At 38.2% G+C, this 27,474-nt stretch overlaps 1 protein-coding gene across 1 annotated transcript; it reads left to right on the forward strand.

Moving 5' to 3' along the window:
* Nucleotides 1-727: 727 nt before the first annotated feature.
* Nucleotides 728-15,672, forward strand: LOC110168860 (tubulin beta chain). Its single transcript, XM_020934346.2, has 5 exons — nucleotides 728-846; nucleotides 8,194-8,302; nucleotides 9,297-9,407; nucleotides 9,888-10,132; nucleotides 14,563-15,672. The coding sequence occupies exons 1-5, from the start codon at nucleotides 790-792 to the stop codon at nucleotides 15,373-15,375; spliced, it is 1,335 nt and encodes a 444-aa protein (XP_020790005.2). The 5' UTR covers nucleotides 728-789; the 3' UTR covers nucleotides 15,376-15,672.
* Nucleotides 15,673-27,474: the final 11,802 nt, after the last annotated feature.

Consider the following 27,474-nt stretch of genomic DNA (forward strand, 5'->3'; position numbering starts at 1 on the left):
GTATGATTAAATCTGAGCATTTATTTGATCATTTTATTATTGCTGTTATTATTATATACTTGTGCAGCACTTTGGAAACTGTTTATGAAATGTGCAAATGAAAATATTTTATTCGTTTTTACCCGCAAGAGTTCTCGTGTAAACAGGCCCTAAATGGAGGCCAAACCAGACCAAGTTACAGGTCAGATCTGTGGAGAAGCAACCCGGCTCACAGTCAGAATGCCTGTTTTTCTAGGTATTTTTGAGCTATAAAACCACTTAAAAAAAAAAAAAAAATAATAATAATAATAAATAAATACATAAATAAATAAATAAACACACACACACACACACACACCTGTAATTGAATAAATGTAAGGTAGAGCTGTTTAATGTCATACTGTGGGACATTCCACGCAGAGCAATGACATCTCCATAGAAACAAGAAAGTGATGGACCCCAAATCAAAAGTCTGTCAGTTTAAGTTTGTGTTTTCTGGTTGAATCCTGCAGAAATACAAAACTTCCAACGGGGAACTAATGATGACAAATCCTGGCACTCCCTCTGCTCTTCCGGTCCTTGTCTCGGAGTGGAGGAAACCCTTTACATGTTATCCAATCAGAGCAGAGAGTGAAGCCGCGGGAGCCAATCACAGCAGCGGACGGGATGACTGACAGCCCGTGTGGTCCCGCCTCCCCCGGACTCTGCTCTGTCTGGTCCTCTCCGGCGTCAGTGCGTGCGGATCAGCTGCAGCGGCGCATCTCCTCTCGCTCCTCTTTTTGTGCAAGAAAAACTGACTTTTATCTCACCATGAGGGAAATCGTGCATATCCAGGCGGGCCAGTGCGGGAACCAGATTGGTGCCAAGGTAAAAACACGCTTTTACGACTTATTATCGCTTTATTAGCACTCGTGGAAGCAGTAGTACTCAATTTGGCGATACTTAAGTAAAAGTACAGATACCAGGGCAAAAAATACTAAAGTTAAAGTAAAAATATCACATGGAAAAAAAAGCTTGAGTAAAGTATTCAAGTACACATTTAAAACTGTACTTAAAGAGTAAAACGTACACATATTTCACACATATACAGTGTCATTTATCGTATTATTTTATTTAATAGTTTATTATTGTTATGTATCATTGTTACTGCAAAAATATTGTAATTTTATGGTTAATATTTATAATAATTATGCATCTCTAATAGACAATTTCAGCATTGTTATTGGGGAAAATCTACTTCTTTCTATTTTCTTTATTTGTCTTGCTTATAAGTTGTCAAGTAGCAGGTCAGTGGGTTCATGGTATTTCATGCTTAAAGATGCACTATGTAACTTTTAGGGTTCTGCCGCCTGCTTGTTTCTATGGATATGTCATTGCTCTGTCTGGAATGTCCCAGAGTATGACTTTAAACAGCTCTACCTTACATTTATTCAATTACAGGTGGTTTTATAGCTTGAAAAACCTAGAGAAATGGGCATTCTGACTGTACGCGGGGTCGCCTCTCCACAGATCTGACCTGTAACTTGGTCTAGTTTGGTCTCCATGAAGATAGAAAGGTTTAATGCCATACTGTGAAACATTCCAGACACCAAACCAGAAAATGTGCACAATGCTTTTTTAAATGTTTGATAAAATTGTCTTTCTTTGATTGTAAAATGTTGTTAACAGGTGTTTTTTTTTCTTCTTCTGCTAAACATAAATAGTGACTGAAAAGCACAAGTTTAATTCAAAAGTTTTTCTTATTGAAATCCGGTGATTTAAATGTGTCTGTTGCCAAAAGTGCCGGTCAGACTTGAGTCAGTGGTGTGTAATAATGAGCCAGCTGCTGTCTCCTCGGCCTCGGTCTGAGTCGGGCCTTTGTCCCACAGAAAGAAACAAAACACAAAAGTTTGAAAAAGAAAGAGTGTCTTTAGAGAACTGATGCAGAGGAGAGGAACGCAGAGAGTGGGAGGTGGGGTAAAGAGGGAGGGAGAGGGTGGGAGAGAGAAGGAGGAGGGGTGGAGTGGGAGAGAGAGAGGGATGAGAAGGGAGAGAGACAGAAAGGGAGGGAGGAAAGAGAGGGACGGGGGGGTAGAGGAGGGAAAAAGACAAAGAGAGAGAGGGACTGAGGAGGGAGAGACACAAAGAAAGATGGAGGAGGGACAGAGACAGAGCGAGAGAGAGAGAGAGAGAGGGACAGAAGAGGGAGAGAGAGGGAGGAGAGAGACAGAGAGAGAGAGAGAAGTGGATGGAGGAGGGATAGAGACAGAGAGAGAGAGGGACGGAGGAGGGAAAGATACAAAAAGAGAGAGGGACGGAGAAGAGAGAGAGCCAGAGAGAGGGGGGAGTAGAGAAGAGAGAGAGACAGAGAGAGAGAGACAGAAAGAGAGGGATGGAGGCGGGAAAGAGACAAAGAGAGAGTGAGAGGATGGAGGAGGGAGAGAGACAGAGGGACGGAGGAGAGAGAGAGAGAGAGAGAGACAGCAAGAGAAAGAGACAGACGAAGGAGTGGGAAAGAGAGTGAGAGGGAGAAGGGAGAGAAACAGAAGGGGAGGGAGGATGGAGACAGAGAGAGAGGGAGAGGGTCGGAGAAGGGAGAGAGACAACGAGAGAGAGAGAGACAGACGAAGGAGTGAGAAAGAGAGAGAGGTAGGAGGGAGACAGACAGAGAGAGAGAGAGGGCCAGAGGAGGGAAAGAGTCAAAGAGAGAGTGAGAGGATGGAGGAGGGGGAGAGAAAAACGGAGGAGGAAGAGAGACAAAGACAGAGAGAGGGACAGAGAAGGGAGAGAGACGGAGAGAGGAGGAGGGAGGAGGGAGAATGAGAGAGCGTAAGAGAGAGAGAGAGAGAGAGATGGAGTGGGAGTGATAACAAAGTGCTCCTCTGTCTGTCGGGCTTTTAAAAGAACAGATGAGGTCATTTAAATCTCTGCATTTTCACACACAGTTTATTAAACACTAACCAGGCTCCAGCACTGACAGAGAACAGAAAAAACTCACAAAAGTCAATACGGACACTTGTACAACATCGATTTAACACTTCTCCTCTGGTTAAAATTTCCCCAAATGTTAAGAAATAAAAATCTAGAAGAGATTATTCTGTATATTGATAATTTAAGGTACATTTTGTAACTTTTCTGGCGCAGGGTAAACAACAACGCTTAGAGATTATGGTTTGATGATATAATTGCACATTTATATACAGATTCTAAAGGGCTGATCTCATTTTTTGCACTATCAAAGAGATTATTTATTTTGTCTTACTGAGGTCTGCCAAATATATCACTATCGAGACATGCTGACATAAATAATAATACTGAAACAACTTTATTCCACTGACACAAAGCAGGATAATCCCAGTAAAACAATTTTTAAATACACAGTAACATTAAAACAAATAAATAACAAAATTAACTTATATTTAGCCACAGAAATTACGTATTCTATCCACTAAAGCTCAAATTAATACAGAGAAATGGCAAAACTCTCCCCAAACAAATTGTACACACGATAAATGTTGTATTCATCTTGACTTTACATTCAAATCGAGTATAAAAATAAAGTCATATGAGCGAAATTGTGATGTTTTTGCCCATACAGTGAACAATTGTAGGTCTGTGTGAGTCTGGGCCCTATGGGAATGATGCACAGTGTGTGAGTTATGGCTGTCTTTTAAATCACTTTCAGTCTCTTTTTTTTGTTTCTTTCTTGTTTGAGTTTAAAGTCTGTCTCATGAGGTGAAATCATGAGTTAAACCTGAGTCATGATCTGCTCCTTTTTCATGTCCATTCATCTTTTTAAGGCGCTAAGGCACAAAGAAAGGCTTCAAAATACTCTGTGATTCATTTTAGACTCCATAAAGAACCAGAACAAGAACTCTATATCATAATTGAGGACAATTTTCAGCCAATTTGTAATATTTAGATACACAGTACCAGGGGTGGGACCAAGTTGTTATTTTGTAAGTCTCAAGTAAGTCTCAAGTCTTTGACCTCAAGTCCGAGTCAAGTTCCAAATCAAATAGAGGCAAGTCCAAGTTGAGTCTCGGGTCACTGGCCCATAAGTTCAAGTCAAGTCCAAGTCGTCTGCTTTGCGCTTCAAGTCATTTCAAGTGTTTAAACCAAAAGTACCAAATACAGGTTTCGTTTTTGCACATTTTATGAATTTTAAACTAAATTATCCTTAAAAATTAATGGTATATTTATATATGAGTATTTATAAAAGTGTTGTAGAAATGCAGTTTTTTTCCTTTTTAAATATTTTGTAAGAGTGAATCAAGAGTGAGTCAGAATAGAAAGAATGTTCTCTGTAGTTTTACTGTGTTGTACTGTATATTACTGTAGTACATTTGAGGATTCCACATCGCAGTACTTCAGCTGCATCCAAAGTAACAAACAGGAGCGGGAGGGACATGTTCCAGTTTGTTCCACTAAAAATTTGTCACCGCATTTATCAACTGTAAAGAGAAAAATATTCTTAAAAGTATATATATTTTTAAGAGAAGCATCAAGTCTTCTCAAGTCACAAGGCTCAAGTCCGAGTCAAGTCCGAAGTCACTGACCTTCAAGTCCAAGTTGAATCCCAAGTCTTAGTTTGTTTTATAAAGTGAAGTCTCAAGTCCTAAAAATAGTGCCTCAAGTCTGACTCGAGTCCAAGTCATGACTTACAAGCTCCCACCTCTGCACAGAACAAAAGAAATCAGTTGGTTTCCATTAGGGCAGCAGTAATTTAGTTTGTGAAGTGCTCGTCCTCTCATCTGAAGGTTGGTGGTTCGGTTCCCTCTCTTGACGTAAACATCTTTGGTAGAAGGTCAAATCCACTGATCCACAGGTTGGCAGCTCCCACAGATGAATGCTGCTGTTGTGTCCTTAGGCAAGACACTTTACACACCTTGTCCCCAGTGTCTGTGTACTCTGGTGTATGAATTTGTGTGTAAATAAGTGAGTGGTTCCTTGACGTGAAGCGCTTTTGAGTGCCTTGAAGATGAAAAAGTGCTAATTAAATGTGACCTTTTTAGTATTTAATAAAGAAAAACAAAAAATAGGATTGTTACCATAGCGATTATTAACACATTATTACATCTATTGAGTGGGAAAAGTCCTTAAAATGTTGCAAATGACTGAAAGAGGGGAAAAAAAAATACACTTATAAACCCAGAACTGAAGACAAATGAATTAGATCTATTGTATTGAGTTAGTAATGCAACTTTAGATGAAAACAGGTACATATAATATAATATAATAATCTATTTCTGTAATTGTTTGAGAAATCAACAAATTAATCTTGTTAGAATATGTAAATCTAATACAAAAATTTGAACAGTACAACTCCTGGCCTCTGATTACTGCACTGAATACAACTGCAATGTCCTACTTTTTGATTAAGACAACATTTTAGATTTCTTCTTAGATTTTCTTATCAGTTTTCTTCTTAAATCAGGACCAAGCATCTGTCTTAACATGGCTGATCGCTTAAACACACACACAAACACACACGCGCACAGACACACACTCACGGTGCCCGGTGCAGATTAGGGTCAGGGGCTCAGCTGGTGGTGCAGAGACTTGGCATCGCGTCGTGTCAGGAATGAGGCCGACTCAAGGAGCTGTGCAGAAATCTGATCTACTGTAGAGACTTAGTATAAAGTATGGGTGAAACTGACCAAAAATAATATCTCAAGTGAGTGTTTTTTTCAGACAGTGTTGTAGGAATTCTTCAAAAATGTGTGTGGACTGTAAAATAAACCACAAAATTAAAGAAATATTACACTTAACCCCTGAAAGATTACACTGCAAATTAAAAATTTAATCAGCTTTTTGTTTTAAATTGAGGATGTTGTTAAACCAGGACTAAACCAGGACTGAGACCGGGACCAGACCAGGACCGAGGCCAGGAGTGAGACCAGTTTAGTCCTGGTTTAGTCCTGGTTTAGTCTTGGTTACATCCGGCATCTCAGTTTAAGTCACGTAAATTGGAAATGGCTGTTATGCTTTTTTTCCATCATTCATTTAAACACAAACTCAAAACCTGAAAAAAATAAAATAAAATCGTTATCCGTTTTTTCATTTTGGCTTTGGAGACAAATAATGAAGAAAATAGTTGTTTTTTTCATTTTCTTATTTTTGGTTTTATATTGAAAAACAAATAAATGAATGATACACGGATTCGCCAAGTCTATTTTTCGGTATATTTTACTAAATTATTTTGTTACACAGCTACAGTTTTGTTGCTTGTTCAGAGTAAAAAAAAACATTTATGCGACACAATTCACATTTTCACTGTTTTGAAGATTAAGATAAATGTTTGTGTTTCAGATTAACTGATTTAGCCATTATTTTTTATTGAACTGTATTGAATCGATTTGAAATATATCTTGTCAAACTGTAAAAGCACTGTATCGGGATATGTATCATATCGTGGCCTATGTATCGAGGTATCGGCAGCTTCATAATGATACCCAGCCCTAACGATAAGTACAGGGATGTAACAATAAGAGAAAATATCGTCATCAGTCTCGTAATAATATCATGGGCCTTCACGATATATCAAATTACAAACCTCTTCGCTTAAATCTATAATTATTGTGTCTTCCTCATGATAAATAGGTTTAATCTATACTGTGGAACATTCTTTCCGTGGAGACAAGCAGTTTGTGGTCCCTCCACTTGAAATGTTACTCTGTGCACCTTTAGGTTATCAAGTTCATGCACTTCAGGTTCAAAGTACTCGAGATACCCTCCGTCACCAGCTGCAGTTCAGTTTCAGTGATCTGTGGCCTTATAATCAGTGAAAAACACGGTTAACCACAGGGTAAAAGTGTGGCATAAATCTGTCTCTCTGTAATAAACCCAAAAGTCCCAGTTGCTGCTTTTAGTGCCTCTCATGACTTCAGGTAATCAGATGTTTCTTGGCCTGTGGTAAAGTACAGCGCCTCCATCACAAGGTTTCTCTTTCAGTGTGAAACAGGCCCGAAGTTACGCGGTTAAGAGCACAGAGACGTCTTTATGCAGAGAGCCAAAGCTGTGAAAGTACAAACATGCGCTCTAATGTAATGCACCACTGTGTGAATCATCCAGGGATTTATACGCTGTACTTTTACATCTTTGATATGTCCACAACGGCATTTCTCATTTCACAAGTTAGTCAGCCTTTAATAAATAACAGCTGTCCGACTGATACTTGTGTGTTCTGCATGTATCTCTATTTTAGAATGTTCAGCAGTTACCATGGAGACGCAATGAATGCACGTACTGTCAGAAAAAAGTTTTAAGATTGAGCCTGTGTTCAATTGGAGTGTTCATAGTCCTGTTTTAGATGAGAGAGACTAATTAAACTCTTGTACATAGCTGAGATATTTTTATTACTTATTTTCTACTTAATTTTTCCTTGTACATATTAGGGCTGTAACGATATCCAAGTCTCACGATACGATATTGCCACGGTATGAACCTCACTGTACGATATTTATGCAATATCATGGGAAAGCTCACGATTAAGGATGTAACAAAACCCAAATCTCTCGGTACGATGTTTTCACGATAAACATCTCACGATATATTTATTGTAATTTTTTGTGGAGGCTTACAAAACTGTGAATATGCTACTTTTTCCTCTTAAATGCCTTGACAAGACTTAATCCAAAGACTTAAAAGTGCTTAGAACTGTTATTTCTTCTTGTAGTCTACACTGAAATCGAGCAAGGGATCATGGGCTATGTAGTTCCCTCTGTCTTTTTCAAAGCTATTGCTGCATCATAACTCTTAATTTAAGCAAAGAGACTTGTAATTCGATATATTGTGATGGTCCACGGTATTATTGTGAGAACTTTGACGATACGATATCACGATACTTTGGTTATTGTTACATCCCTAGTACATATACATTTACTGTATATAATTATGCCTTATTTGACACCAGTCTCTTGCTCTTTTTTGCTTCTTATTTAGAATTTATTATTACCATTTATATTTTTTCTCTGTGTTATTCTATTATATTGTGATGTATGAGCTACTGTGTCCAAGTGATTTCATTAAAGTTTGTCTAAGTCTAAGTCTGAGTCTGAAAACCTGTTGGCTGTGTAGAACTATAATAAGATTAAATTATAGATCCATGGTTGACTGATGCCCATTCTGGTCATTTTGTGTTAAAAAATAAATTCTGATTAAAGTAAAAAAAAGAATAACACATTTAAGTTTTATACACAAAAAGTCAACTCTCTTTCTTTTGTTTTTGTCCAGTTCTGGGAGGTGATCAGCGACGAGCACGGCATCGACCCGACTGGGACGTACCATGGAGACAGTGACCTGCAGCTGGACAGGATCAGTGTGTACTACAACGAGGCCACGGGTGAGGAAATACCACAGACACTTAAAGGTCTCATATTACACAAAATGGACTCTTGTGAACTTTAAGCCATGTTATAATGTTGTTACCTCATCAAAAACAGACCTGGAGTTGTGTTTTGTTTCATTCACAGTAATTATTTATTTACATCTCCAAAATGAAGAAATTTTCAAGTTAATAGCTACTTTTTACCTATTAACTTGAAACAGGTAAAAAGTTTCAAGTTAACAGGTTAGTTCTAGTGAAGGTGTATGAAGTTTAAGTTTCCATTTTAGAGAAGAACTCAGCCTAAATATGCAAAGTTTCTGCATTAAATATGTGTGAAAACTTAACTCCAGGCCTGTTTTTGAAGAGGAAACAACATTTTAACCTAGATTTGAACAAAATAGCGTAATATAGGTCCTTTAAAAATGTGACTAAAACGCTGATCACATTTAAATAAATAAACTTACTGATAATCCAGACTGTATACTTGATGCTGTAAATCCAGTTTTTCATGGACAGACAAATACTAGTCCTAAAACATAATATTCCTCTTTGCCAAATAAAAGAAAATGACATGGAAACTAATAATAATTCATGTTTTATTTATTTTTTAATAACCAGACTATTATTCCAAATCCACTTGTTTGTTTTGATGGAAGATTTGTATTTGGTAACAAGATACAACAATCAATGGAAATGTTGAACTGCCTGACGTCATAAATGTCCAATGCAGTGGTTCTGTCATCACCATCTAGTGGACAGTTATAGGTACTACACACATTTACCAAAATAACATAAATACAAAAGGCTGTTTTACTCAAGCTATGACTTTTATATTGTTACTGGTTAAAATAAAGAAGACTAGAACTTGTATTGTATCTGAAATTATGGTTAAAATGAGTCTCACATTTATGCTAAAGTTTTAACATCAAAGAAACTACATTCTTTGGATTTTTGTATGTGTATTTAATCTTTATTGTACAGTGAATTTAACCTCATTTCCTTTCTGTAGGTGGAAAATATGTACCCAGAGCCATTCTAGTGGATCTGGAGCCTGGGACGATGGACTCTGTGCGCTCTGGGCCGTTTGGACAAATCTTCAGACCCGACAACTTTGTCTTTGGTGAGAGCACAGCAACTTTTAAATACTTCAAGTTTCGAGTGAATGAATAATGCATGGAACTTCTTAAAAAGACCTACTGAGGACATTTATCTATTCAGGAGATGCACATTTTTCATCGCTCTGAAGCCCATGGAGATTTATGTATAACCAATACCCGATAATATGTTTTTAATGTTGCAATAACCTGGCCCACGGCAGATTGATGTGTATGTCACTCTGAATTGAGTTCTACAAATTATCAATCGTAAAATCATTCGGGAAATTTGCTTTTGGCTTCTGTACAAATCTCAATACTGCTCTGTGATTGGTCCGCCCACTCAATTAACTAAACAGTGGTCCATTGATCATTCCAGCTGACCTTTCCTTAAATTAACTCTTTATTGCTCTGGTGACCGTCTTAATTGTTCATCATTCTTTAACCCATGGGTAATTTTGTCCTCTGAGACATCATTAAATTAAACTCTTGACTTTATTCATCAGGACAAAGCGGCGCAGGGAACAACTGGGCCAAAGGTCACTACACGGAGGGGGCGGAGCTTGTGGACTCGGTGTTGGACGTGGTTCGTAAAGAGGCGGAGAGCTGTGAGTGTCTGCAGGGCTTCCAGCTCACCCACTCTCTGGGCGGGGGCACCGGGTCGGGCATGGGCACCCTCCTCATTAGCAAGATCAGAGAGGAGTACCCCGACCGCATCATGAACACCTTCAGCGTGGTGCCCTCTCCAAAGGTGAGACACTAATAGATTTATTTATCCACTGAACATTTGTAATCACCTGTATTACCCATGTTAAAATGTCATTACCTCCACAAAAAGATGCCCAATGTTGTGATTATAGATTAAAAAATAGCGTAATATGGGCTTTAAATAATCACTATAATTATTCCAAAGCCAGTTATCTGTTTTGACCGACTCCAGTCAAATGAAGCTCACTGAGGCTGGACGTTATAGAGGCAAAATTGTAGCAGAATTGTATATTAGGAACAGGAATTTATTTATTAACAAAATAGTGAAAAAAAACACCAGGATCATGTAGACTGGGTTAATACGAACATTTTAAGACCAAAATGACGAGGCTCACTGCAGCTGTTACAGAGAGAAAAGCGACAGTTTTCCAAGTAAAGTCAACTGGAGCCAGTGTCGATGGAGCCGGAAGCGTGCCCATGTTCACTTTCTATCATGAACATGGCGCTTAGTGGGTTAAAGTGCAAAAATAAAATCTAGCTACTTGAATCTTACTTGAATTAAGAAAATTTGGACTAGAATTAAGTAAATTTCAATTGATAAGTAAATGAAACAAAACTTTATGTACCTGAAATAATAAAATACATCTTGTTATATAGGCTTAGAGATTGTGCAGTTATTAATAGAATAGAAGATGCCTGTAAAGAGTGACTTAAAGGTCCTGTTGGTGCATCATGGTCATGGTCATACTTGGTCTCAGATTTATTTATGTTGGTGGTGGTGTTTGTACGGTGCTTTTGTTGTTTTGTTGTCCTGTCTTTGTGATAAAGCATGTGATCCCCTGTCCCAAGGCAAATTTCTCCCATGGGAAACAATAAAGGATCATCTTATCTTATACATAAGATAAGTTAAAATAAGAAACAAAACCTTATGTTACTCGAATTAAAACACACTTATTCCAATGATAGATCATTTTACTTGTCAAATTTAATCTACTCAAATCAAGTAAAATGCTCTTAATTTAAGTTGTTTTAACTTACCTACATATTACTTTTTGTAGTTCATTTATATAGTCACAAGATGCACAAATCAATGGGACCATAAACTGCTTAATGTCTTAGTGGTTCTGTCGACACCATCTAGTGGACACCTACAGGTACTACATTAAAAAGATTTATTCATTGCCTGCACATTTGTAATCACATAATCACCGTTATATCAGCGTGATTAATTAAGAGAGGGACAGGCAGGTAGCGACTTAATGAATATTGTTGATTTTGTTGTGTGTTCGGGAAAGTGGAGTGGATTAATGGGTCTTGTTACTAAGAGAAATTATTATCTTCAGCTTCCGTTTAAACTGCATCAGCATAATTATTGGTTTATTTGACAGGGACTCTTTGTATTTGTAAACCTCAAGTAAATGTTCCAGAGTAAGCCAAGCGGTGCATTTTTATCTTCATTCCCTGGATATAATGAGTTATTTAGTATAATTTGTGTCCAAAAGCATTTTCCACAAATTCTGAATCTGAGCATTAGTGACAAGGTTCATTATCTTGCTATTTGTCCAACCACACCATGAACGCTAGCAATACATGGCAGTTAAAGGTGCATTGTGTAACTTTTCTGTTGGAGGGTCCATCAAGTGCTTGTCTCCGTGGCTGGAATTTTTCACAGTATGGCATTAAACCTTTTTATCTTCATGGAGACCAAACCAGATCAAGCTACAGGTCAGATCTGTGGTCATATCCCGACTGTGTCTGTCTTTTGAGCAATACTACACCTGTAGTTGAATAAATATAAAGAAAAACAGTTAATGCCATACTGTGGAACCTTCCAGGCTCAACCAAAAAGTTACATAAGGCAAGGCAAGTTTATTTGTATAGCACAATTCCTACACAAAGTAATTCAAAGTGCTTTACAGAATAAGAAATACATTAAAATCACAATACAAACAAATCAAAACATAAATAATCATCATAAAATTAAAAAGCAAGAGAGAGAGATTAAATTAGAGATAAGAGTGCAGAGTGAAAAATGAAAGCCTTTCAGTCATATACACAGCTAAACAGAACCGTTTTGAGCCTGGATTTAAACAGAGTCAAAGCAGAGGCCTGTCTCACATCTTCAGAAAGACTGTTCCAGGTTTTAGCAGCATGAATTTGAAACGCTGACTCTCAGTCCAGTTCAGTCCTAACTCTGGGCACCAGCAGGAGGCCGGTCCTTGAGCTCCACAGAGTGCGAGATGGTTCATCTGGCACTAACATGTCAGAGATGTACTTTGGTGCTCGGTCATGGAGAGACTTGTACACTAGAACCCCGTGGACCCGATGCAAAACAGTGCAGCATGACACATTTTGAAAGCTCATTGCAGGCGTGGGTGGGAGCGGGCGGGTGGGATGATAAACTGCAGTCCCGCAAATTAAATATGAGTGTAAAGTAAAATATACAAATGATTAATGTTTGCCTATCATACATCATTTGTGCTGGATCTTTAATTTGGCATTAATAAAAACATTTTAAGCAGACTAAATTTGCAGATGTCGTCTAAGTAAGTTTGCGCACATTTTAGACATTTCCTTTCTGTTTCTCCATGTTTGATAGATCTTACATCCCCATCTTGCGGGATTTGTGGGCGGGAGTGGGACAAAATATCTCAAATGTGGGCGGGAGTGGAACTAAAAATTACAAATCTTTGCCGGACTGAAAATTCTATCCTGCACAGACCTCTATTGTTCACAATCAGAGACACTTTAAAGTTTATTCTCTGAGCCACAGGAGCCAGTGCAGAGACCTGAGCACAGGACTTGTGTGCTTGTACTTCCTAGTTCGAGTCAGGAACCCGAGGATATAGTGCACTTTTAATCGTGATTCAAGTTTACAGGTTGATTTCCCAGATTATAAGATGTTTTTTGAGTTATAGTTTTGTTTCTTTTAGCTGATTTAATTTCATAATTGTGTAATCCCGACTCAGATCTGGAAGTTACTGTGCAGAAGGAGAAGGACAAATTTCTCAACAGGACAAAAATTTTAATAATTGTAACTCACTTTCTAATATCGCTGTACAGACATTTTATTTTATGGTTATTTCCATGTGGGTGGCTTGGCTCTATAAATGTCCTCTGTTATTGAAATGGAATTAAACAGGGTAATAAAGATTCAGTACAATTCTCTTGTGCACACTGAGAAGACTGATTGGTTTTCCAAAAGCAAGAAACTCAATGGGACCGAATAAAAACTGCTTTGTAAGGGCAATCTAGAGGTGGGAAATTTATCAGGAATTTACATCTATTTGAATTTTCCTACAAGTAAAACACTTTGGGCAGCTATTGTTTTAATTTGTCTTAAAAAATGTGAAAACAGAACAAGTTCATTTTAAATTGGTTTGCAGTGTTTCCAAGTTATTCATCACTTACCGTATGCATTCAGAGCGTCCTAGTTATTCACCGTGACAAGTTTATAAGAGCTTTCTACAGCTTTCAGAGACCAAAGTGGAGTTCTGCTTTCTTTTAACACTAACAACAACTAGCATGCTAATGGCACACTTCATGACATGCTATAATTAGATGCAGGAACGACACAGCAATCTCATTTTGACCCTAAAGAGCGACGTATAGTTCTGCGTCGACTCAACGCACACTGCTGCCGTCACCTTGTTGTCGTTTTTGATTTATGGATCTACGTCGAGGTCTATGCGCCGCAAAGTAATTCACCGCTACAACACTAGGGGGGGATGAAAGAGGAGGAGGATTTAAAAAAGGTGTTCGTGTTTCCAAAATGAAGCGGGAAAGCGGAGTACCTGGAAATGTATCTAGAGCGGATCAATCACAGCCCTTATTGTCTGTGTCGCTTCCCCCTGCTGTCTGCTCCATTTTGACTCGTAGTTAGAACATTTCGGAGGTGCATGCCCGTCGACACAGATGCTCTGCGTAGGGGTTTCATGTCAATGCAGATGATTTGATGCTGGACCGTAAACTGGCCTTTTCTCTGCTTTTACGATATATCTGTATCTATGTCATAATGTTGTTTCCTCATTAAACACAAACCTGGAGTTGTGTTTTGTTTCATTCACACGTTTAACACACAAACCCTGCATATTTAGACTTTAGTTTAGTTCTTTTCTCAAACAGAAAACACTCTGCTCCACCTTGTGATGTCACGCAGCAATACGGGAAGTGTTTCAATGTATTTGTAAACTCCATACACCTTCACTAGAAACATTTGGATATTTTCAGCCTTGGAATTGCAAATCTCTACTAAACAGAAGGTAAAGGGCAGCTGTTAACTTGAAAACTACCACATCTTGACATCACAAGGTGGAACAGAGCATTTTGAGCTTGTAGACAGACTAATAATTCAGGATTACAACATTATAAGACAATTTAAAGCTCACAAGAGTCAATTTAGCGTAATATAGGACCTTTTAAATATGCAGTAATTGTAAAACTGACCTGTATTTTTTTGTTTTTTCCTTCCAGGTTTCAGACACGGTGGTTGAACCGTACAATGCCACGCTCTCAGTGCACCAGCTTGTCGAAAACACTGACGAAACCTACTGCATCGACAACGAAGCTCTTTACGATATCTGCTTCCGTACTCTCAAACTCACCACCCCAACGTACGGCGACCTCAACCACCTCGTCTCCGCCACCATGAGCGGCGTCACCACCTGTCTTCGTTTTCCCGGGCAACTCAACGCCGATCTGAGAAAACTCGCCGTCAACATGGTCCCATTTCCACGTCTGCACTTCTTCATGCCCGGCTTTGCCCCCCTGACCAGTAGGGGGAGCCAGCAGTACCGCGCGCTCACCGTGCCAGAGCTAACCCAGCAAGTTTTCGACGCTAAAAACATGATGGCCGCTTGCGATCCTCGGCACGGGCGCTACCTCACCGTCGCCGCCGTTTTCCGTGGGCGCATGTCGATGAAAGAAGTCGACGAGCAAATGTTAAACGTTCAAAACAAAAACAGCAGCTACTTCGTGGAGTGGATCCCGAACAATGTCAAAACGGCTGTTTGCGATATCCCCCCGCGCGGTCTCAAAATGGCGGTCACGTTCATCGGAAACAGCACGGCGATCCAGGAGCTGTTCAAGCGTATTTCGGAGCAGTTCACCGCCATGTTCCGCCGTAAAGCTTTTCTTCACTGGTACACGGGCGAAGGGATGGATGAGATGGAGTTTACGGAAGCAGAGAGCAACATGAATGATCTGGTGTCCGAATATCAGCAATACCAGGACGCCACCGCGGAGGAGGAGGGCGAGTTTGAGGAAGAAGTAGAAGAAGACGCGTAAGGAGACAAAAGCGAAGAGTAAAAAACGACGCAAAAATGTAATGTCTTATATCTGCATTGGTTAAAAGAACTTTAATTCTGACTTTTTTAATTGATTTTGACTGCTTAATTTACTTTATTGAAACTTTTATGGTGGACGGTTCATCTTTTGTTTTGTTGTCTCCATGGAGATGCACAATTTTCCACAGTATTAAACTTAAACCTGCATTTATTTGATAATATTTGACTGATAAAACAATAAATTGGCTTCTAAAACATAAAAAAAAAATTGATCTGACTTGTTTGAACTTGTTTCTTAGGTAGAAAAAGTTTTATGGAAACAAGCAGATGAGTGACCCACCACTAGAAAAGTTACGTAGTGCACCTTTAAAACAAGCCTAGTTTATTCGTAGAGCTTTACAGAACAAGAAAGGTGCATTAAAATCATACGACAACCAACTTTTTTTTTTTTTTGAATGAATTTCTGACCAATTTAAGTGTTTTATTTTCATATTTCTAGCCAAGATTTATATTCTGAATTGAAGTTATTTTAACGTATGCAGATATTTTTTACAGTGCAGAAAAAAAAAAAAAAACTTCAAGTAATCAAAAAGTTTACCAAAATGTGGAGGGTTTAAATGTTTGGACAGTAAAACGTGACCAAAATAATGTTCCATGGTTTACAATTACGCCATGTGTCCCAAAACAAACACTTCATGGCAGGAGAGAGGATGTAATCTTATTTAACTTTGCATTAAACTGATAATTGCACTTACAGATGTCAACACTGAATAAATGTGAATGGCCATTTCCAGTATTTCCATAGCAACAGGTAAAGCAAAAACACTGAACAGTAATAAGCACATTCATTGCAATCTTGTCATTTTTATTTTAATTTTGACATCATTTACAATTCTCGCAGTCTTTCCGATTTGGCTATAGCTTTTATTTGTGTTTTTTATGCTTTAATAATGCTTAAAGTGCATATGACTAGACTACTAATTTCTCTAAAACATAGGTAACATCATTATTTTTAGGATTTTACTAATGAAAATGCTTAGTTTTTTTGGACATGAGAAGCAAAACAAGGGTCCAAATGTGTCTAAATTATACAATAGTTATAATTTGACAAATAAAAATAAATGATAACAACTTTATTTTGTTAAATCGATGTGTAATCTCTCAGAAAAATGCCTTCTTTGTGTGTAAATTGTCTCCGTATGTCACAACTTTTTGCAGTTTTCTTCACAAACTTAACTGATGTAAAATTATAATAGGTTACATATTATAATTGCATCCCACAAAATCAAGTAAAAAAAATGAAAAACACATGAATCTGTCAAATGCACTTTAATGTAATTTCACTAAGATCTGTGAAAACCATGTCCGTATTGTTCAATGTAAGTAGCAGGCAATTCTCAGACGCCAGCCAACGTCTTGAGATCTGCTAATGGATTTTACATTGATTTTATTTCATGTTTCTTCATTTAACTCAAGCTACTGCAAAATATCCTGCTTTGATTTGATGTTTTCATATTACAAAAAGTGCACATGTAACACTATAGTAAATGTTTACACCTGGAGCCTCTACAGTATCAAACCCACTGAAGCCACTTTGTTTTAAAATTGTTTTGTTTTTAAAATATCTGGACATTCAAAATCCCAGCGACTGTGAACTGTTAAATGTCTGACAATAAAAGCATTTGCAGCCTAATTTGTTTCCATGTCATTCTTTGTTTCATTTGTGTTACGTCCTTTCTGTCAGTAGCATCATTGATAAAAACAAAGGAGACTTATTGCGATATTTTGTGGAGGCAAACAAAACTTAATCTAAAGAACTAAGATTTAAAGTATGTAAGAAAGTTTTTATTTATATAGCACTTTTCACAGACATTTGCCACAAAGACACTTTACAGTGCATTATTCATTCACTCCATACCCATACTGACTGGAGCGCAGCAGCCATGCCAATCGGTACCATTGGTGCCTCTGACCACTACCACCACTCACACACCACTTTCATACTAGGCAAGGTGGGTGACATGCCTTGCCTAAAGACACAACAACAGTTTTTGTGACTGGCGCCCCCCTGTGGCACCTGATTGTCCCAGTAGTCTCCCATCCAAGTACTCACCAAACTCAGCCTTGCTTAGCTTCTGAGAGCTGATGGGATCAGGCTTTGACAAGCCGGTATGGCCACATTTAAAAGTATAAAACATTATTTCTTCATGGAGTCTGCGCTAAAACAAAGCAAAGGATCATGGTCTATGTAGTTCCCTCCCTTTCCCTCTCTATTGCTGCACAATAATTATTAATTTAGACGAAGAGACTTGTATTTCGATATAATGTGAAAACCCACGAGACTTTTAACATTACATTTATTGTTACATCACTAGTCATTGTTGTGCTCTCATTTTTTGGAAACTGTTTTTTGTGAAATGTGCTATAGAAATAAAGTGGATTGGATTGGATTTTTGAAAAAAGTTGCATACTCAGACCTTCACATCTTCCACCAACAGCTCCCCACTCTCACCAAAGAAAAGAAATCAGTTCTAATTCAAGAAATGGTTACATGTGTGTATACCTTATTGTAGCCTATTAACTATAAACAATAAACATAGACGAGGTCGGTGTAGTTTCTTGCCCAAGGACACAACAACAGCATGTATAGTCAAAGAGCCATTATTACTTTATTTTATGATCTATGTTATAATGTTGTTTCCTCATCAAAAACATACCTGGAGTTGTGTTTTGTTTTATTCATTCTTGTTTAACACTAGGGATGTAACAATATCCAAATCTCACAGTACGATTTTATCATGATATGTCTCTCACGGTACTATAATTATTACGATTACTGCCATATTCCAACGATATAAGATTTAAAAGTGCTTAATAAGAGTATTTTTTTATTATGTAGAAAAGTAAGTAAAGGTCATGGCCTATGCAGTTCCCTCTTTTTTAATACTTTTAAGTGAAAAACCTTGCAATTCGATATATTGTGACGAACCACGATATAGTGAGAGTTCTAAAGATACAATAGTTCCTCTCTCAAACTGAAAACACTGCTCCACCTTGTGATGTCATGTGGTAATACAGGAAGTGCTCCACTGTGTTTTTAAACTCCATAAACCTTACAGAATCATTTGGATGATTTCAGCCCTTGAATTGACAATCTCTACTTAACAATTGTAAAAGGTAGCTGTTAATTTGAAAACAACTAAACTATATATAATAAACAACAGTGCAAATTTAATGGAATCCCACACAATACAAACTGTAGATTTTGTTTTTCAAGGTGGAAGTGGTCACTAGACATTAACAGATACCACAGTTCAAGAAGCATCACCTGTTTATCTCTTGTTATTGCTTTGTGGAATGTCCAACAGTATGGCATTAAACTATCTATCCATTAAAGACACCACCATGCCAAGTTTTCTATCAGATTGAAGGAGAGGTGACCCCGCTCACAGTCAGGAAAGCTTCATGTTTAATTGGATGTTTTCTATATTATAGCACCTCAAACTGAAAAAGGTAAGACGTACAGGTTTTGGACAGTGTCAAGCAAAGCAATAACCAGAAATAACCAGATGACTGACCCTCCCCCAGAAAAATCACATAGTTAGGTGACCAGAATTTCAAAATAAAAAACTGGGACATACCTGTTTTTTGGTGGTTGGTAATAATAAAATTGTGAAACGAGTGCGTAATTAAGGAAAATTGTTCTGCACTTGGCTCATTCACGACGATCATGTGAGTCAGTATAGTCACATTTTCTTCATGTTTTGGTCATTTTTAAGCAGCTTTTCTGTATTTTACCGAAACAAATTACAATTTCTGTGTCTCTTTACTGTTGGCAGGGATCAGATTGGTCAAAAATAGGGGACACCTGGAACATTTCTTGTACAAAACTGGGACAAATCAGTGGTTTTGGATAAATCTGCTGGGACAGGGGACACAGGGCTCAAAACTGGGACTGTCCCGGGTCAATAGGGACATCTGGACACTCTACACAAAGTGCCCTTTATAGTCTCCAAAAGTCAAGTGATTTAAAATGAATGAAGCAGCTTTAGTTTTTGCCTACCGATTGTTTTTGTAAGGCATGTCCCCAAACCAAAGCGTGCTCGGTCACCTGAGGTTAAACTGCAGAATAGCCGGATCTAAATGGCACTGGGCCACGCTTTCCGGAAATTACCGAAGATTCACGAGCACTTCCGATCCCACACGCTCCACAAATCGTCAGCATCCGAAAGTCTCCCGCTGCTCCCGGTCTGTCCCCTGCTACAGCGTGCTATTGTCGGGCTTGAGGAGGCGAGGAAATGCCAAGAAAAATTACATAAAATTGGGGGAAAAAGCCGATTTCTCTGCAAAGCATCAACTCGCCGCTCCCAGACTGCTGATTTCGGGGTTCGAGGATTGGCGAAGGTAATTACATTGATCACAGTTTTCATTCATTGTGTGAGCTAATGCTGCTTTTGCTCCCGTTTTTCAAGTTTATCGCTAACACTGGGACGTAGCGGGTTAAATTTTGCAGGTTGCATCGCTCTTTGGACAGTTTCTTGTCCAGTGCGCGTATCTTAAGACGCAGGGGTGCTTTGGGGCGTTGGATACACATCAGACATCTTCATATCTTAACATGATTTGGACATATTGCGTGTGCGTAAAGCTGTGCATGGAAAAAAAAGCGACGTTAACCCTTTTCTTGCTTTGTCTTCTCCGCCTATTGACTCCTTCAGTGTCCATTGAGCTTTCTAAGAGGGGGTGCCTATTTTAGTTTTTTTTTTTTTTCCCCTTTTTTTTTGCTTTTCCCGTCCACTCTGCAGCACTGGGATTTTCCTGTGATCTGGAAAACCCTTCTTTGGAGACAGAGAAGGAGAGAGGGATGAAAAATTAGAAAATACGCATTGCCTTGGGCCACTTGCAATCCTCATGGTGAAGTCGCTGACTAAGTATTTGGCACAGCGTAGGCTATTACAGTGTGTGAAACAGGAGGCCTATTACAATTGATGTAACTAGGCTCCCATATGATCCTGTGTGTTTCAACAGATCCCTCTATAGTAGCTTTATTTTCCTCACTTCTACCCATTTCTGTTCTAATATGTGACATTTTGAGGAGTTTTTCCCATTTAAGACGCACAATATTTAGTTTTAATTGCTAATCACTATGGCAGCAGTGCTAATCTCTCACCACTCATCGTGCTTTGACCTACTGCCATGTATTGAAAAGGCATCAATCATGTTTTTAATGAGAGAAGACACCTAAATCTCAGCTTGCTTTGTGCCCTGTTCCCTTTCTCTTTCTCTCTTCTGTGGTCCATTACTGTAGATGGGGGTGTCTTCTCTTCCTGGTTATTCTCACTTTCTGTTTCTCTCATCCGCTCTCTCTACATTTCCTCCTCTCTCATTTTAAGCAGCAGATCCTTGATACAGCTTCATTCATACTGGTCATGACACACCCTTGGCTGCACCAGGCTCGCTTTATGGCTTGCTGCTGCTGCTGCCGTGCTGAGGAGGGGGAGATGGGAGAGGGGAGAGGGGAGGAGAGAAAGTGCAGGGGACTGAGCAGCTGTGCGGTGCAGGGGACTTCGATTTCCTCTCGTATTGATTCTCAGAGGTCCTACAGCCATTGACAAACTGTCCCATAGACAAGACGGGGCTCACAAAAGCATCGCGGAACATAAATATTATTCTGGAAATATATGATGCGTTTGAATAATACATCTATAACACATAAAGGACACCACATTTGTACACAGGCGTAGTGTTATGCCCAAGGACATAATAGCAGTTGAAATTCGGACCATCATTATGATATTTTCTGTTCCCTCGTCAAAAACATACGAGTTGTGTTTTGTTTCATTCACAAAAATCCTGCGTATTTAAGAGTTCTTCTCTGACACCCTGTTCCACGTTTTGATATCATGTTGTAATACAGGAAGTGCTCCATAAACCTTCGCTATATAATAATTTGGAATTGCCAATCTCTACTGAACTAAAGGTAAAAGGTAAAAGGTTAAAAGGTTGTTATTTTGAAGACTTGAACTACATGGGGTGAAACAAAGCATTTTGAGCTTTGGAGATGTAGACAGACTAATCAAACACAAATCCTGTGTATTTAGGCTGAGTTCTTCTCTCAAACTGAAAACATTCTGTTCCATCTTGTGATGTCATGTGGTGATATAGGAAGTGCTTCACTATGTTTTCAGACTCAATACACCTTCACTAGGATCATTTGGACAGTTTCAGCCCTGGAATTGCCCATTTCTACTGAACTAAAATAATTTAAAATGTAGCTGTTAACTTGAAAACTACAACTTCATGACATCACAAGGTGGATCGGAGCATTTTGAGCTTTGGAGATGTAGACAGACTAATAATAAAGGGGTTAAATGAAACAAAACACAACTCAAGGTTTGTTTTTGAGGAGGTAACAACATTCTAACATGACTTAAAGCTCACAAGAGTCCATTTCAGTAATCTCTGTCTCTACGAAACAAAAGCTAAAAAGGAGCTGTTCACTTGAAAATTTCCCCTTCATGACATCACAAGGTGGAACAGAGCATTTTGAGCTTTGGAGATGTAGACAAATTCAATAATAAAGGATTACTCAAACGCACGTGAATGAAACAAAACACAACTCCAGATATGTTTTTGATGAGGTAACAACATTAGAACACGTCTTAAAGATCACAAGAGTCAATTTTGCGTAATAAAGAACCTTTAACTTTTTATTTTATTTTTTTAACTGGAATGCATTCATATATTTAAGACGAAATAGTAAACAATCAAGTTCAATTAAATTATAATTCTGTTAATTTTTTTCTAGAAATACTCATTATCTGACAAGATCGACGATGACACAAACCCACAGTTGTGTTCAGAGTCATGTTCCCATAAAACAGCAAGTGACCTATTTCCGTTACATGACAGAATATTGATTATTGGTTGCATTTCCTGATTTTGAGATACTAGGTTAAGTACAGGGGGGTGCTGTCTGTATAATCTATGACGCAGGCTCTTTCCTGGATCATGTGAACACTTGGCTGATCCATTATTCATTCATTCCTTAATCTAGGCCATAGTCTATTTAATACAGAAGTGGGGAGCTAAAATTCATATTGTTAAAAGCAGAGCTGCAGGCCTTGAGTCGTTTTGTTGATAAAGTGATCAATGGTGTTTGATCAAAATTTGCATTAATTGAATAATAATGTTGTTTAGATTATAACGAGCAGCAGGAAGGAGAAGTGAGAGAGTTGAAGATTTGATATATTTTGGTATTTATGTAAAAAGGCAGATTAAACTCACGATTCAATTTCAAAATAGTGTGAAGAAAAATACTGTTTCCTGGTACTTATTCTGCATAAATAAGTTGTTTTTGCTGTAAATAATAGTTTTTTTTTAGTCTTGTGTGTGCAGTTTGGGTCAGTACATAGAGAGTTCTGATAGCTTTGAGAGTATTTGCCACGTCCAATTTTTATTCGACTGATAGTTGTATACAACCCTAATTTAAATGTAGTTCTTGTTGTAATATGATGAGATTTAGAGTCTTGTCACTAATAGAAACAATCAGACATTTCTTTATCAAAATACCATAATTAATTGGAAATACTGGTGCTTACCCTCCATCTGTTCTAGAGTCTGAAAACCATGCCAAAGTAGTGCCTAAGGATCGTAAACTGTATAATATATATAGGAAGTGACCGTGGGGGCGCTTCCAGCTCCATTGACTCTGGCTCCAAATGGAAAAAGGAGAAATTCAGTTTGTCAACTGGACGAAAGTTTATTTTGGTCAAATACATTTCACAACTCATCCAAGCTGCTTCTTTAGTTCTGGTCAGACACTGGTGGACAGTTCCTTATATCTGCCTAAAGGGAGGAGCTAACTACACTGAAACTACTCTGAAACTAACACACCTACTTGTTTACCGTTTCTATTTGTTATCTAGGCCTGTTCAACTTGAGTGTGGGGTCTTATAAGCATAATCATTCAGGGCCATAATCGAGCTTTCAAACCTCTGAGCCTGACCTGGCTATCCATATTGTTTTCTTTCCTTGTTTTGATTTAGGTTTGAGGATGGAGTTGTGGACCTTGAGGATGGAGAGAGCAATAGTGGACTTCAGTCTGCTGTACATCTTCATCTAAAAGCCTCGGGCCACTGCTTTGAGGTACAGATCTGAGCTAGAGAAAAGAATTGGTTTGAGATGGGAGTTAAAGAAGCTATTTTTTGCTAGGAAAGACAATCCATCTTTGAACAGAAATGGAGGACTCAGACACCATCTGTCATCTATTTACAACTCCATCCACAAACCTAAATCAAACCAAACAAAGAAAACAATAGGTATAGCCAAGTCAGGCCCAGAGGTGTGAAAGCTCCATTATGGCCCTGAATGATTCTGCTAATAAGACCCCACACTCAGTGCAATTTGAACAGGCCTGAGCTAACTAACAGAAACTGTAAACAAGTAGGTGTGTTAGTTTCAGAGTAGTTTCAGTGTAGTTAGCTCCTCCCTTCAGGCAGATATAAGGAAGTGTCCACCAGCATCTGACAGAGCTGAAGAAGCAGCTTGGATGAGCTCCGAAACGTATTAGACCAAATAAACTTTTGTCCAGTTGACAAATTGGAACTGAATTGTACCTGGACGACTGAGGTATTTTACACACATCTGGCTCCAATTGGTTTACAGTGAAAAATTGTTGCCCCTTTCTCTGTAACTGCGGCTGTGAGCCTCATCATTTTGGTCTTAAAATGTTAAGAGAAACTGAACCTGCTCTACATGATCCTGTGTTGTTGTTTTTTTAGCTCTTTTGTCCATAAATTAATTCCTAATATGGAACTGGCTACAAATTCCGCCCCATAACTGCAGCCTCGATGAGCTTCATTTGACTGGAGCCGGTTTCTATGGGTGACGTCACATTAATTAATCCACGTCTTTATACAGTCAATGCAAAGAACACAACAACAGGTACCAGAAATCGAACCACACCTACTTATGACATCCTGCTTTTCAACCATTTTTTTACCTTTATACTAAATCAGAATCATGTCTTTTAGCGTAATTGTTGCATTTTCCGCAAATAATACACATTTAGTCCACTTTCCTAATCTAATTTCTGGTAAAACATTTATGTAGCACTAAGTATCCAAGACGATGGAGAGGGAGTTTGTATCTGTAACTATAGACCGGAGTATTGGACGTGCACTTCCTCCTTATGTGCAGGAGAGACAGGGAGAGCTGGAAAAGCCTCTTAGCTCTGTCAGACTGGATGGATGTCGTGCTGAGATCAGTCTGCCCGATGTAAACGCTACACCGTGACCACAAGGAGGCAGCGAGTATCACATGTACTACACCTAACGCCCCAAGAGACAAGAGAGTAACAAACCCACTTCATTACACTTTAAAGGTGCATTACGTAACTTCGGTTAGGGGCAGAGGTGGGATCAAGTCGTTGTTTTGCAAGTCTTAAGTAAGTTTCAAGTCTTTGACCTCAAGTCCCAAGTCAAATACAGTACAGGCAAGTCCAAGTCGAGTCTCAAGTCAATGGCCCATAAGTCCAAGTCAAGTCCATGTTGTCTGCTTTGAGATTCAAGTCATTTCAAGTCTTTAAACGAAAGTACCAAATATAGCTTAGATTTTTGCAATTTATATGTTTTTACGATAAATTGTATTTATAAAAATCATAGTATATTTATATATGAGTGTTTATAGAGTATATAAGAGTTGTAGAGATGTTAATTTTTCCTTTTTAATTGTCTTGACAAGATCCTACATCAGAATAGAACGAATTCAGAATTAAAAGTGCTTCTCAAGTCACAGGCCTCAAGTCAGAGTTAGGTCCCAAGTTATTGACCTTCAAGTCCAAGTTGAGTCCCAAGTCTTAGTCCATTTTATCAAGTCAAGTCTCAAGTCCTAAAAATAGTGACTCAAGTCTGACTCGAGTCCAAGTCATGACTTTTCCATCATTTGCTAGTTTCTATGGAGATGTCATTGCTCTGCCTTAAAAAATATCCACAGTATGACTTTAACAGTTCTACCTTACATTGGTAATGTGGATTTATACATAGGTGGATTTATAGCTCAAAAATACCCAGAAAAACAGGCAATCTGACTGTGAGCGGGGTCGCCTCTCCACAGATCTGACCTGTAACTTGGTCTGGTTTGGGTCTCTGTGAAGATAGCAAGTTTTAATACCATACTGTGAAACATTCCAGACAGTGTACTAACATCCCCATAGAGAAAAGCCTGAAAAAATGCCAGAAAAGTTACACAATGCACCTTTAAATGATTTAATCTGTGTTATAATGTTGTTTCCTCATCAAAAACATTCCTAGAGTTGTGTTTTGTTTCATTCACTCAAATTTAACACAAAAAAACACTCTGTTCCATCTGTGTTTTTAAACTCCACACACCTTCTCTAGAATCATTTGGATAATTTCAGCCCTGGAATTGCCAATCTCTATTGAACAAAAGTTAAAAGGGAGCTGTTAACCTGAAAACTACCATTTCACAAGACATCACAAGCTGGAACAGAGAATTTTGAGCTTTGGAGATGTAAACAGATGTAGATAAAGGACTCAAAGGATAAAGGACGTGTGTGAATAGAAAAAAACACAACTCTGGGTATGTTTTTGACAAGTTGACAGCATTTTAACATGCATTAAAGCTCCCAAGAGTTAATTTGGCATAATATAGGACCTTTACAACTGAGTACATGCAGTAGTTTCATGTCTTTCTATCAAGATGAATAAAATATAACCTAAAAATGTACCATAACCTGACCTACATAAGCTACAGTAGTTCAGTTTTATGGGTTTTCTTGCTATAAGAGAAGAAAGATGGGAATAGATTGTCCTTTGCCCATAAGATAAAACTGAAGTTGGCAGAAACAGAGCCTCTATATAGTTATATGTATATATAGATGGTAGATGATTAATGCCTCTATGTGTTTTTACTGATAAAATATAACTCAATAGGAACGTGAGAGTGAGCTAATAAATTGGAAATGGTTGAAAGAAAATAAAAAAGCATTGCGATAACCTACTTATGATTAACATTGTTTGTTTATTGTTAAGGTTAAAGGTGCACTCTGTAACTTCTAAGGTGGAGGGTCAGCTACTTGCTTGTGTCTGTGGTAGGGATGTAACGATATCTGACTCTCTTGGTACGATATTATCACAATATGCATCTCACGGTACGATATTTATTGCAATATTTTGGAGAGGCTGATATAATTGTAGGTAGGAAACGTTTTTGCTTTTAAAAAACCTTGACAAGATTTTGGTGTGAATTATTTCCATCATAATCCCAAGAATTCAAGTCAAAAACATATTTCTTCATGTTGTTTGCACTGAAATGAATCATGGGATATGTAATTCTCGATGTTTATAAGCAATTTAAGCAAAGAAACTAGTAATTCGATATATTGTGTGACAGCCCACGATATTATTGTGAGACATTTGACGATACAATACCACGATATTTCAGTTATTGCTACATCCCTAGTCCATGGTGATGTTGCATTTGGTTCAGTACAGGTGTTTTATACAAAAATACCTTGAAAAACACAAATTCTTACCATGTGCGGCTTGCTTCTCAATAGATCTGACCGTTAACTTGTCTCCATTGTGATAACCAACTTTATTTCCATGCTGTGAAATAAACAATGCAATGCAGCTGATGGCAGACACTCCACCAGAAAAGCTACACAGTGTGCCTTTATTGTCGCAGTAGGGAACTTTGTATTTGAATGGCGCAACCTGTCAGGAGCAGTGGGTCTTGAGCTAGTCTTGGTCGTACCTTGATTGTGCCTATTGTGCACAGAGGAAACCCACCCAGACACAGGGAGAACATACAAACTCCACACAGAGAGACCAGCTAAAACATCTTTTTTCTTTTTTTTTTTCCTGGCTTTGAATCAGATGCTGCCTTTTCCCCCTTTTTAGCTTCGAGTGTTAATTGCATATCTCGTTAACTTGTTTTGTTGCCTCATTTGCACTCTAAGTTTTAGTAACAACCAGACAGTGTTTGCAAATGAAAACTTGAAGTCTGTTCTGCAAATTAAACAAAAGTATCAATCCTACTACAATAAAAGTGTCTAAAAGTTTAAGGGCCATTATTACGT

This window comes from Boleophthalmus pectinirostris, unplaced genomic scaffold (genome assembly GCF_026225935.1).
Source record: "Boleophthalmus pectinirostris isolate CB_2022bp ecotype Guang Dong unplaced genomic scaffold, ASM2622593v1 HiC_scaffold_21, whole genome shotgun sequence".
Lineage (NCBI taxonomy): Eukaryota > Metazoa > Chordata > Actinopteri > Gobiiformes > Gobiidae > Boleophthalmus > Boleophthalmus pectinirostris.

Bases quoted from the DNA above. Each gene is read 5' to 3' on its own strand.
- LOC110168860 (XM_020934346.2), top strand. From the start codon at position 790: ATGAGGGAAATCGTGCATATCCAGGCGGGCCAGTGCGGGAACCAGATT. The intron at 8,303-9,296 runs GTGAGGAAATAC...TCCTTTCTGTAG, and splicing joins GTACTACAACGAGGCCACGG to GTGGAAAATATGTACCCAGA. The intron at 9,408-9,887 runs GTGAGAGCACAG...TTTATTCATCAG, and splicing joins ACCCGACAACTTTGTCTTTG to GACAAAGCGGCGCAGGGAAC.